This window comes from Lampetra fluviatilis, chromosome 26 (genome assembly GCF_964198595.1).
Source record: "Lampetra fluviatilis chromosome 26, kcLamFluv1.1, whole genome shotgun sequence".
Lineage (NCBI taxonomy): Eukaryota > Metazoa > Chordata > Hyperoartia > Petromyzontiformes > Petromyzontidae > Lampetra > Lampetra fluviatilis.
Window position 1 is genome coordinate 1,776,205 of NC_136300.1, and position 13,676 is coordinate 1,789,880.

Genomic DNA, 13,676 nt, shown 5'->3' on the forward strand with positions numbered 1-13,676 from the left:
GTGGTTCGCACATTGCCCCATGAACCCATCGACCCGAGTTGGAATCCCGGATATGGCTACCATATGAATGTTTTTGGCCCCCCGCTTCACCAACCAGCACTGCTCAGCATGGTGAAGTAGGTCAAACAACCCACCCCTTACTGACATGACATAGGGAGGCCTTCATCCCGCTGCGGATTGACAGAGTGGTTAACTACATAATATATATTTTCAAACTGATCAATGTGTTCCATATTCCAGCATTACCGTGCAGCGTATGATACTATCTCCCGCTTGCGATTTTTTTTGCGCGCACGCGTTTAGTTTGTCGTTCTTCCCCCCCCCTTCCCACCGCACCTCCGATGAGCACAGTTATTTACGCTCTGGTGTGAAAGAAGTTCAACACATTGCATGTATATAGTGAGAATGGCCAGCCCCCCACCTGTATACTGCGAAACACGGTGTCCTGCAAAGGAGCCGGAGAAGCGACGAGTGCTTTCTCCACCCTCCTTGCCGCCCTGCCGCGCCAGCGAGAGGGAGCCGGGCAGCTGCAAGCGCGGCCTCCCCGTGGAGCGCGGTACCGTCGCTGCTGCCGCTCTCTGAAGAGCCGCCGGCACCTCGTTGCCACTTGCCATGGCACTGGCTACTTGGCTCTCCACCGGGATTGCCGTCAAGCCACTGTTCGCGAGCGCTTGCTGCAAATAGATGAGGTGTTTTTATCTGCAACGTCTCAATTCATTAAAAAAAACACTAAGGCACGTAAAAATACTTTTTTTTGCACGGGCCAATGAACAACGGGAACTAATCTGGTTCACATACTGTATAGGTGATCCATTTATAGATACCCAATAAAAAAAACCAGGGAGAAATTACATGGAAGACAGTTTTTTGTTTCAAAGCCCGTTATGTCTCCACCAATCTCATTATACTTGTTAAACATTTTGACATTCAACCCTTACACTTTGTCCAACATAGTTGGCGTGATATGCTTACAATGTTTCGAAGAAACTAAGAGGACAATTAAAAATCAGTGGGGTATCTATAAGTGGATCACCGTGTGTTTGTGTGTATATACACACATACAAAAAAGTGAAAACACCCGACGTGCATTATATTGTAAGTATTAAAGACCAACAGACAAAAATACAAGCCCTGCCTAAATTAATGAGTGCCTGATCAAGGAAGATGATTGAAATATTTAGTGCTACAAGGAAAACATGGCAGCCGCTATAATTGAAATCATATAAAAATCGTTTCTTAATACACTACATTTGGAACAATTTAAAGTTCTTTACAGTTCATATGGGTATAGTTGACCAGTGTGTAATCACAGCATCCCCACAGGCACACGCTTTATGTGCACAGACGTAATAAGCATTGGTAATTACACGCCAGTGGGGCTCTTCCTATGCATGCTTTTGTCAATAATTTAAATGCCAATACTTCAATTAAAGCAACCGGCAACAATTACTGATGGCGAAGGCACTTCTGCATGAGGACATGGTATTCCTCAAACACTAATAGCCATATTGTTAGCATGATGTGAAAGGCAATTGCTGCCCGCTGTTGTGCATTCATCTGAAATGTGGTTCCACTACGGACTTCAGGCAAAAAGATATTAGGGTCGGATTATTTTGTTCCTCCTCCGTTTAAATTCTTCGTACATTACATGAGTGGCTGCAAAATACTGAGAAAAACACATAATGACACAAACTGGACAATTTTGCCCACATTACCAAATCGCCATATGGTCAATTCCACGGTAACGGAATTACATCATGGGACACCGAGCCTGATAATCACAACATTTAACGTAAGCTTAATTTGGGCTTTTATGGTTTCTCAATGTTCTTGCACTGCAGACTGATATGATACATAAAGATCCCATTATATTGCAATCTGTTATATTATTGCATTGTTCCTGTAATTCTGTTACTGTAGGAAAACCCAAATGTCAAATGTGTATGAGAAACATTTGTTTTTATCACTGCGTTCATATTTACAGTATAAAAAACACATTTATCGTGACAACTATTTTTAAAGTGCATGCAACTTATTTACAAGCATGCTCTGGTTTACATTTGAGAAGATATTACAAATACAACACTGGCAAAGAATGACCTCTTCTGCCAAGACGATCGCTGGGATCTTTCATATCCACAAGAAATCACATGAGACCACAGACTCAACATGTCCTTTGAGGACGGAACAATGACTCAATGTTTCCACAGCACATCATTAGAGAAATGTGGAGGGGGCTGGGGTAGAGGTGTATTGTAAAAAAAAATCTGAGTCACAAGCGACATGCTGTAGCACTTCACTACCAAACCACATTTAAACGCGTGCATGAAATGTACATATGGAGAGTGCTTGTGCTTTCATATGTGGCACACCTGAAGAATGTCCTGGCTGATGGATGCCGAGTCTAAGTTCAACTGCTGAAGTTGCGGCTGGCCATGGGTGGGGTCAGCGGACACCTGCTCCGAGAGGTCTAGGAGCTGCTGTATCACGTCTGTCCCTCCGCGGGCTCCCTGAGGTCCCGCTCCTGACACCGGCGTTGCGACAGTCTGGGGCGCACACATCCGCACAGGCAGCCATGTGAGGTGAGGAGGACACCAAAAGCAAGCATGCGCGCGACTTCAAAACAACCCGGGTGATGCGAGCTGGCTACCTGAGTGTCATCACCAAGCAGCTGGCTCGTGTACGATTCGTCTGTGTGCATCCTGCTGATGTGGGCATTGAGACTGCCCAGCTTTTTGAAAACACAGCTGCAGTCCTCACACTGGAACACTGGCTGCTCCCCACCAGGCTTCGCCTATGGAGGAGAGAAAAGAGCAGTTTGATTCACCTATACCCGAGTGTCTGACTGCCCTTCCCTCGCACGTCCGATTAGTACGGTTGGCAACGTACGGTGCGAAAGAAGTTCAACATACATACATACATACAAAAGAATTACATGCAATTGTGCACACCTCTTGTTATCAGGGGATGTTAGCTTGTAAGAGAATAAATAGGCTACATTTCTACTGAACAAATTCAGCAGCGGCAATTATCTCATTAGAATTATACAAGTTGTTTATGTTATGGCTTTTCCCACTTCTTCAGCCCGTGCAATTTCTGAAATTGCTTATTTCAGACAATGGGAAAACATATCGCCGACTGAAAGAAATTCGTTAAACATTAGTGTAACAACTTAGTTCTGTAAAATATAACGTGCATCTGAAGCAAAGTTCAGCAGTAATACCAAAATGGAAAACACGAGTCCAGCATTCTAGCCAATTTGGCAGGGGGTAAGGAAGAGACTTGCAGAAAATAAGTCACAATACAAATACAACATCCATTTCTTTTCCTCTCACTGCAAGAAGATCGAGATATTCCCACAAAGGCCCACATTGCTGAGCACAAATCAATACCCTGCGAGGAGAGCCATCAGGCAGCATGGTACAGAGACCCTGACAGATCGCGCCCATACAATAAATCCTCCTCAAACCAGGCAGCTGCTAGCAGGTATCATCACTCTCGACATTCAAACACGTCCCCCCACCAAAAAAAATGGCCACACCAAACAGCGTTTAAGTTGTCAAGAGAAATGTCAGGAGCAAGACTATTCGTTTTGGCCTGCCTTTGCAGCTCGATACAGTGAGACAGGTTGGGATTACTAGGAAGGAATCATTGCTTGTTAGGCTTTTGTAGAAAATCAGGGTGGCCACTTTGAGGATGGCTTTGATCGAATGTAATCAGCACTAAACTATGTCAAGTGTGACAGTATTCTTGCAAATCCTGCTTTAATTAAATTAAGCCTCAACTGTTAATCTTTGTTATGCAGCTGTTTAAAGTAACGCAAAACATTAAACACATTAAAAACACTACATTTGTATTACATTATCTGTCCACATAAATTACCACATTGTTCTCTTTGGTAATGTGTTATTTTGACATGCATAAAGACACCTAGAAATTAATTTAGGATATAAAAATACTAAGTGATTAATACCATTATGCTTAAGTAAGACAGTTCATCCTGGGAACATTACTTTAACAGTCAGGCTCTACTACACAAAATCAAAGAAGGCTTTGCACATTTAATGTATTAAATATGAAATCCAGTTTTTAGCCAAACTTCCCAACTTTTTAGAGCCACATGAAACAAATTCAAAATCTAGAAAAGGACTATGAATTACCCTCGGGCTATCGTGCTGAGCATCCCTGTAACCTATGAATTTCATAACAGAACTGTGACCTGTTATTCAACAACCAGCGCAACAAGCAAGAATTTAGACTATTCAGAACATAAGAGTGGTTGCCTTTTTCCCCCCACATAGCATTCCAAAATAAATGAAAGACGGCAAATTATATTTTAAAAAGCACCTACAAATCCGTATAGCTTAACAATAATCAGTTTGAATAAAAATAAAAGATTTCATCTTACATCAGAGTGGACCCGCTGAATGTGAGCCCTAAGGTTGCCTCTTTGTGAGAAGGTGTGAGGGCAGAAGGCACAGCGGTAGGGGCGCTCTCCAGTGTGCTTGGCCTTGTGAATCTGCAGCGCTCCTTTCTGGTTGAAGGCTCTGCCGCACTCCTCACAAGTAAAGGGGCGCTCGCCTGCACACGTAGAAAAATTTATGAAATACTTTAGCCGAGAACTTTAATCCCCCTCCTTGCAAAATTCTCGCCGCAATAGAAAGCACGCGTTTTTTTTATTTAGCATATTGTTCAATAGGAGGGATAATACAAATTTAAATGCCTTTAAATAAAAGACCATTAACGTGTTACAGTGCATATTGACATTATTCCGTGTGTGGAGGGCAGTAAATAAAAAGGCACAAACCAGTGTGTATGCGTATGTGGCGTATGAGTTGGCTAGGCTTCTGGAAGGTCTTCATACAATGCTCACAACGATGAGAAAACCCAGACCTGTCAATATTACGCTTGTATGACCTTGTGGAAAGAGAAGCTCTGAAAAGAAGAGTCAAGACCATCATACACAGATGAAAAATAAATTGTTACAAAAGACAGCACTTGCTAAGAGAAAGCTACGGTGAAGGCACACAGTTCTCCTATCTATGCCTTATAACAAACATGAACACTTAATTATTCAAATGTTACTGGACTGTAAAAAGTATTATTTGTGGTATTTCACAAATGCCATATTTAACAAAATTCACAATATCAACAAAACGATTTGAAAATCCATTGTAAATGTTGGATTTGCTTTCCAACACACCGGTGTGCTGTACTAGTAACAAATCGGCATGTTCTGTTCACGTGAAAACCCATACTAATTGGCTACGTCGGGTGGTGGTGGGTTTAACAACATTAATCATTTACGCGATCTAACCCAAAAAACCTATATCATGGTTGAATATCCATGTTGGCTAAATGAATGTCATGTTTTGCCATTATTTTAATTTGCATACATTATGATATTGTTGCCTCACGTAGATTTCCCATGTCTACATTACAAACACTCTAAGTAACCGAGACAAGTCTGCATACATTTTCAAGGATCGCCAACCCATTTAATGGCAGATAATTCATTTTCCAAGGTATTGAATTGGACACACTTGATGTCGGCATGAAGAAGGCAAAAACCACATTGGCAGTTCACATCGCCGAGTTTATGTAGACCCTGCAGAGAAGATGGTAACTCCCACGGACACAGAGTGCATGTTCAAGGATACCCTCCTTAAATTGTTAACAGTTGTTAATGGGCGACTCAGGCATCAACTGCACAAGTACGCACTTTTGCAACGCCTCCTTAATTCCCTCACACATTCTGCTATTACAGTTCAATTAACACCGTTGTATAGTTCAACATAATAATCCGTCTAGCTAATCAATCTAATGTTCGTATGGCGATCTACCTGATTTTGTAGTGGGAGCGCATGTGCTCGCGCAGCGTGGACACGCGTTGGAACTCCTGATGACAGATGCGGCAGGTGAAGGTGCGTGCCCCCGAAAGCTCCTGCCGGTGCATATCCATGTGGCGCTCCAGCTGGCTCTGCAGAGTGAACTCATCCCCGCACTCTGTGCACATCAGGTTCTGCAAGAGAATAACATTGCAAAGCAGGTTGGATTCATATTGCATCTGAACGCAACTGCTCTCAAAACACAGTGTAGAACAGAGGGAATTGGGCTTCCTGGGTAAAGGAGACATGTTTATTTATAATAAAGAGATGATGAGGCATTTAGCGAAAGGTAGAGGAAGATCTTCAGCCTGGACTTGAATAGGGGCAGGGAGTTGACAGTACCGATGGCTGTGGGAAGAGAGTTTCAGATTAAGGGGCAGTAGAGGAAGAAAGATCGAGCTCCCACTAGGTGAAAGTTTACTGGCGGATTTAACAAAAAAAACGTTGGTTGCTGAGGCAAAACGTGCGTGGAGAGGAGCACAATGAGATGAGAGGAAAGAGGCAGGTAGAGCCAATTACATGGTAGGATCTTCAAGCTGATCCAGAATTTTATTGTATAAGGATCAAACTTAATTTGGAGCTTTCGTGACTGCAGGAATTACTCTTTGGTTCTTTCGGTAAAGTCACTTGAATTAGGGTGATGCAGTCACCTTTACGAGTGCGAGTGAAAAATCTGACAGTGATGTTTTGGATCAACTGCAGTTAGGAGATGAGTGATTTGGGGAGAGTGTCGAGGAGAGAGTTGCAATAGTAGAGTCGGGATGTAATGAAAACGCAGATGAGGGATTCAGATGCAGCTGGGTTAAGAAAGTTAAGAGGTTCTGGAGATGTGCAAATTAGGCGGAGGTCCTGCAGAGTTGAAAACAAGAGATCGGGATCAAAAACATGCAACATATATGTATACATTTCCTCCCCCTTGAATGAAATTCAAGTTATACAACAAATATGCACACTGTAAATTAATTAATTTTAAGAGGTGACAGCACGGTACATTGTGATGCATTCGCAAAGTGAAATATAAACCCATCATTAAGAGTTGCAAAAAAGGCAACTAATTAAATTGTCATTTTTAATTCAATAAAAGATCCGCATGTGCTGCAATGCACGCCCCGTTATAGTACAAACTATAACATTGAATACCAAGGGAAGTCACGCCACTCCAACATAAACGCACCCATTATCTGCAGGAACAATTATTTCTCACCTCCTCCTTTTCATGAAGCATGATGTGTGCCTTGAGGCTGGCAATTCGTGAGAATGTGCGCCCACAGTCTGGACATGCAGTCTGGTCCACTGAATGTGTGGCCCTGTGCAGCAACAGGTTGTATTCCACATTGAAGGAGGCTGGGCACTGGTCACATCGATGAGGCTGTGTGAATGTGTGCGGGTGTGGGTGTGTAGCAGAAACAAGGGAATAGAGAAAGTAATTTTATACCCTATAAGCATTCAAGAAACTAAAACTAATTTCACGTGAAAACTTTTTTTCGTGATCGTATCCTAGAATGTTTTTGCACGTGTAATTATTTATTGTAACCTTGTCATTTTCTTGGTGCTGTCGGAGATGCTTCTGGAGCTGGCTGTGCTTGTGAAAGAGCTGGTTGCAGATGTCACACTGGTGGAGCCCCCTTGCCGGCACATCTCCCTCCTCCACCTGATCCACACCCATTCCCTGTGGGTCTTCTGAGCGTGACCACAATGGAGACATTACCATAGCGCGTTGACCTTCTGTGATGCTTTAACCTCTCAGTGAACTCAAACAATCACCATATTTTCTCGTCAGAGGAATACACTATTAAGTTATAACATTTTGATCTTGCACCACTCAATACTGAGAAAGTCCAATTTCCTTGTGATTTATGTTTAACCGTCATGCAGTGCTATTATGAAAGATAAGCCATCTTTTTCTATTGAAGCTTTTATCCTCTGGAAAAAACCCACGCAATATCAACCTGAAAACACATTTATTATTTATTACACAGATTAAAAATATTAATACGGTTTAAAACAAGTTCAAATAAAACTGCATCAAATTAATATAGCACAGTAGCACAGGCTCAATATAGCGCCATATTTTGTGCAAAAATACTGTGATAATTGAAATTATTGTACAGGATTTAATAATAAAAATATCTGCAATAGCACATCACTCACAATGTAAAATCTAGCAACCTTTGAAATAACCCTCTGCTCATTCACAGTAACTTGGTAATACTCTGAATTTCCAAATGTATAAACCAATACACGGCCAAATTACCTGCAACTCCTACTATCCACAGGACAAAATTGGTTACTATTATCCATTGTTTGCATATCCAAGGAGTCAATCGGCAAATTAGTCCTTTTATCTCAAGAAAAAAATCACCAATAAACCATGAAAAATTTCAGACAACCTCACATACCACAGGATCCGTGAAGTTCACCCGCACATCTTCAAGGATAAGTGGAGTTATGTGATACGACCTGGATCTGACCAACCATGACATCAGTCTTAACAGACCATCAGCTATGCAGTACCATGAATACATATGTGCATCTTTGATTTTGAACTGTAAACAAATCGACAAAATCGTTTATCATTGGGGCTCAGACATTTATATTGGCGTGTTGTTGTGCATAAGTATGGTATTGTAGCCGAAGCTTGATGCCGATGCCCCCCTCGCACATTTAAAATATATCCTGCACAATACAGCAGACATCCAATGCAGTAATAAAAAAAATTCATGTAATTTCCAGACTATTGGCAGTTCGCGACTGCACCCATAATCCATGGCACAACGCAGCGGATTTAAAACGCTTCTCGGACTGGAAAACCACAATCAGTAGAGTGGACGGGGCCTAAGTGAGAGCTCCTGGAATGGAGCTGCAGGGAAACTCAGGAGGTAGGATTTTTTTTATTCGGCAATTGAACCTGATGGCGGGACCCCGGGGTCCCATAAGCCCCCGGCTCTCGCATAAACTGCGTTGAAAGGTCATTACATGTCTGCTGAAGGCGAACGATATGGCAATCTATTCCTCTCGACGAGCTCTACACGATCCGCTAATCAAAGTTTCAAAATTTTGTTTCTTCTGCGCATTCGTCCTCGAATGATCCGCGCCAGGTGGATCGCGGCGTTTATGTGCGCGGTGGGACGGAGTTGCCAAAAATAAGTAAATTTATTACAATTTTGACTTCCGTTTATTCGGGACCCCGGGGTCCCGCCATAAGGTTAAATTCTATTTCTTTAGTTGCATCTGCAGACTAGTTGCGCTGATGCGACTTTTTCAGTAGAAAGTCATTTTAGAAATTTTTTACTTGGATATCAATGCAAAAAGATCATGTTACATAAACCCGCATAGCATATTTGCACTTTAGACGTCGTGTGCCACGCTTCCCGTGTAATCTAATTTTTTGTGTGGATTAAGGGAATCGTGCGGTGCTTTCGTCCCATAATCCGTGGCACACCGCGCCGGCACAAAAACAATTGTGGATTATTTGGTGTGACCTCCGCAGTGTGCCATGGATTACAAGCCCAACAGATTATTGGATTTCTGCTATATTCATGCCACAGCCTACTCCTCCCTTGAAAGTAAATCCTGCACCATGTGATATCTTCTTCAGGCAATGCACCTTTGCGAGGTATTAGTTTGTTCTAAAAATAAATCCTGCCATAAACATATTAATTTTATCACGAAGCCCAAAGGAAACATCCATATAGTCATGATTCTATGTATGTAAGCTTTCATTCACAAATCGTCAAATTTTTACAGATTATAGCCACTAAACAAGGTCAACCAATCCATAAATACATTTCAGTACCGCAAAAAAACGTACAAGCACAACAATTTCCTATTCCCCCCTTACATGTTTATCAAGTTCTCACGACTACAGTACGTTATACACTGGACTATAAATGCTGCCTTTATTAGGTGTCAGTGGTATTTTACTCGAACAGTATGATCACGCTATTATCGCCATATCACTGTAATAAAATGTCAGTACTTTCATGCACTCTTTCATTGTGATATTATTACTACAGTGATGTATTTAAATTCCAATTAATATCACGACTGATATTCTGTCTTCTTGCTTTGTAGGTCTCTGTGGTAAAAGCGGCGCAGAACTGTATACTATCTCGGTTTCTCAGCCGTTTCAAATAAACCAATTGATTGATATACTGGGCTCTCAGCTGTTTTACTAATCTCATCATTAGCTCCCTCTTACTTGTGTAGCTTTATCAGCTCAGCTTCACTGATGTCACCTCATCATTTCTCACGTAATTTTATGAAACACTAGCTCTGAGCAACAGCGCCCTCAACTTGACTCTGAAGTCACATTAAGTGTCGTGTAATTTATTCAAACTTTGCAATCTAAATAAACATCGCTAAGCACTCTGCTTCTTCAGTTATGCAAATTATCCGAGCACTCAAGGTGTATGAAATAACTTGTTTGGTTCTTCACTTCTTCCCAATTAGCATGATAATCAGTCCCATTCCTCGTCGTATTGTCATCAAAGCTCTCATTATCCTTGCAATGCAGCCTCTCCATAAACTCACACCCTCGTCACCACACAACCTCATCATCTCAATCTCATCACCACACAACAAGACCAGTTTCATCAGTCACCATACAAACCCTATCAGCTGGGTTTGCTCGCCTCATCAGTCATCCGCATGTGACCCCTTCACATCCAAGTCTCATCACTAATCTGATCAGATGAGCTTTCGGGCTCAAAGCTGTCTAACCCGACAATCATCTCTCTCGCTCTGCCTCATCAATGTGAGACCTCGTCGTCAACAAAGTCCACAGCAGCAAAGGGGGGGGGACGACAACTACCTGGGCCCCCGTGTTCAGAAACATGAACTATACATCATTCTCGGCAGCAAGCGTGAAAGTCAATATCCTTCACTTAACTAGGTGAAAATCCATTATCTCCCTTGACAAGGAGACCTAGGAAATTTATTGGCCCATTGGAGGTAATTTTAAAATTTGAACTATGCCACACTATCTGACCTGCTTTTGCAACCATCACCGGGTGCCTTGCCAAAAGGCTTTCGTGTCAATTGGCTCTCGCCTGGTTGATCATAATTAAGTTCATGTATGCATTCCACCAAACACGTCAAATACTGTACAGACTGTACTTAAAATGATTTATAACCACTGCGTCCGGAGTTTAATGCAACATTTGGTCTTTAAATCTCACGAACTGGGGCTGTTTAATGAGTGGCGGGGACTCGAATCCGTGACATACATGGGGGGGAGACGAACGTGTTATATAACCACTGCGCCACGCAGCACGAGTGTGTGTTTTTGTGAGTCGTAGTCATTGGGCCATCAATAACAATGCTGTTCAACAACCACCAAGAAGACCAACAAGACGAGATTGTTGGTGCCAGGTCCCACAGGGGACTCACGTAGCTCCGCCATCTTGCAGCAACTAACGCAAGGGAGACGCAGTAGGGCAGTGTTGTTGTTGTGTCGGGGGGAGATTGCCAACCACCCAACACAAGCCAAGCCATCATTCAACTACAGACGAGAATGAACGCAATAAGGACTTACGCATCACATTTACTTCGACTCATAAAACTATGCCCCCGCCCCCCAAACACTTTTTAAAATCAACACGTGTATCGCTTGTGTAGCAAAAAATACTAATTAAACATTTAAAAACCCCGCTCACGCATCGGCATCGACACACAAAAGCGACGAGACGCGTGCGGCTAACCCCTCCGACTAAACAGCGGCGCCGTGGGGCCGCCACGCGTATAAGAGTGCCCAGGCCGCGCCACCGCCGCCTCATCCGCAGCCGCCTCCGCGGCCGGGCCGCCTCACAACCCCCGTGGACCCGACGCACGCAAGCGCCGACTGACGCCTCCCCCCCCTGCCCACCTCATAGCGTGGACGCCGCGAGAACTACAACAACAACGACGACGACCCGCGGCCTCGAAGCGGCCCCACGGAGCGAGGCGGCCGCGTTTGCCGCCTGCAGCGCCGGGCGGCTTCAACTCTACGATGAGGGCGCCATCTTATTTAGCGAGGAGATGTTAGAGTGGTGATGATGGTGGTTAAAGATGATAGTCCTCGCTTCTTCTCGGGGCTTAAGCCGCTGCTAGTGTCGGCGGCGGCGGCGGCTAACACCGTGAAGGGGGTGGGGAGTGTTTGGGGCCTCGTTCGTCCGCGCGCACAAACACAAATCCGTCCGCGGCGGCGAGTGTCGTGGGGGGGGGGGCGACAGTCTCAGTCCGCAGCGGCACCGCGAGACGTTCACGGACCTCGTCTCGTCTCTTTGTCGCCGAGTTGTTTAACAACGCAAAGTGGCGCGAGCAAGAACAGCAACGATGTGGGGTTATTTTTTAAACACCTAATGACTGAAACGCACGTACCTCGAGTGTCGCGAACGTGGAGCGGAGTAGAGAGACACGCGCGCAACGCGACATTGACAACCAACAATGGTGATCGTGCAAGCAATACGAGACCGGTCGATTAGTCGTTATATTATTATTTTGAACAACAATAATCGGACGTTTAATCCCGTAGCCCCCCACCACTACCACCCCCCCCCACCCTTTACCTTGCAGGTTTGTGGGGATTAATCGTTGTTTAGGCGGCCGTCCGCGCGGCATATTCTGTGCGTGGTCGTGGTGCTGGAGGGAGGGGCAGGGCTGGCGGTGGTGGTGCTGATGGAGGGAGCGTGGATGAGGAAGGGGGGGGGTGTAGGTGGATTAATTATTTATTTATTATTTATCTCCCCCCCCCTTTTTTTTACCCCCCCTCCTTTTTTTTTACCCCCCCCCCCCCAAAAAAAAACTGGGAGGGAGAAAATGGCGGTGAATGGGAGACGGGGGGAGGGGCGAGGGGGGGGAGGGGCGGAGGCAGCGGGCGCCGGCGGTGCCCGGATGTTGGCGCCCCCGGTGCTCGTCGAGTGAAGTCGACTCCGCCCCCTCCCCTCCCACGTGACGCCAGGAGGAGGAGGGGGGCTCTTCGTTCTCTAAGATGCACGTGTTGTTTAAACAAGATGAGCGAGCGGACGGTGTTAATTTGTATCGCCTCTAAAGAAAGAATCTGCCTAACGTGTTTTTGTTGCACGACTCTCCCATCATCGCTTGCTTCAAGGGGTTAGTTGCGTTGTTTTTTGAGCAGCATTGATTACCTGCGAGCAAACTTTGAACCGGTTTAGACCACGCTTTGGCTCGTCAAAGTTACGCACTCCGAGAAGGCTTGCGTGGCTGATGGGAATTTGTAAACAACTCTTTTATTACATTGATGCAGATGGCCAGACGTGAATGAGGCGTGTTGTCTGCCAATTTTGATATTTATCTCCACAACGACACTAATAGTGTATGTGTGTTTAGGTGTATGTGGTCAAGGTTGGCGTTCATCCAACAGGGAATCGATCATGGCTCATGATTAGAATGGCGAGCTGAGATTTCAGGATTTGAATCCGGTTCTCGGCCACTGGTGGTGACCATTGGTTGTCGCGTGGAGTGATTGTGGTGATGGCTTCAGAATCAAAATCTTGATTTATCCTGGAGAAATCCGATGAGCCATGAAGCTCTTTATTCACAGATGTCCAGTAGGGTGCGGGTCTGATAGTTCCAACAAGTTTCAGGCCAGACACCAATAACAGAGACCCAAAGATCTGCATAGAAACCCAGATGACACGTTAAGTGATTAAACCCGGACCGCAAGTGCAGTGGGTTTGAAGGCTCAGCCCGATCGCCAGTAACTGCACACAAACACTCGTGTTAAAATTGTCTTCCTGCTGAATTTGGTGAACTTATAACTCCGGTTTAATAAAGACATTCTAATTC

At 44.3% G+C, this 13,676-nt stretch overlaps 1 protein-coding gene across 7 annotated transcripts in view; it reads right to left on the reverse strand.

Moving 5' to 3' along the window:
- ZNF236 (zinc finger protein 236) overlaps positions 1-12,582 on the reverse strand; it is a 47,620-nt gene extending 35,038 nt beyond the window's left edge. For 5 of the 7 annotated variants that reach the window (XM_078868497.1, XM_078868499.1, XM_078868498.1 and 2 more), the window contains exons 1-9: positions 12,437-12,582; positions 7,423-7,568; positions 7,093-7,257; positions 5,844-6,022; positions 4,808-4,935; positions 4,409-4,581; positions 2,651-2,794; positions 2,373-2,546; positions 422-674 (exon numbers count right to left, since the gene is read on the reverse strand). In XM_078868497.1, the coding sequence (XP_078724623.1) occupies positions 422-674; positions 2,373-2,546; positions 2,651-2,794; positions 4,409-4,581; positions 4,808-4,935; positions 5,844-6,022; positions 7,093-7,257; positions 7,423-7,568; positions 12,437-12,488 (1,414 nt within the window). In that variant the 5' untranslated portion in view covers positions 12,489-12,582. Of the gene's footprint in view, positions 1-421; positions 675-2,372; positions 2,547-2,650; positions 2,795-4,408; positions 4,582-4,807; positions 4,936-5,843; positions 6,023-7,092; positions 7,258-7,422; positions 7,569-11,754; positions 12,041-12,248; positions 12,294-12,436 lie in introns of those variants that run through there. The other 2 variants (XM_078868500.1, XM_078868501.1) reach the window with 2 other exon arrangements.
- Positions 12,583-13,676: the final 1,094 nt, after the last annotated feature.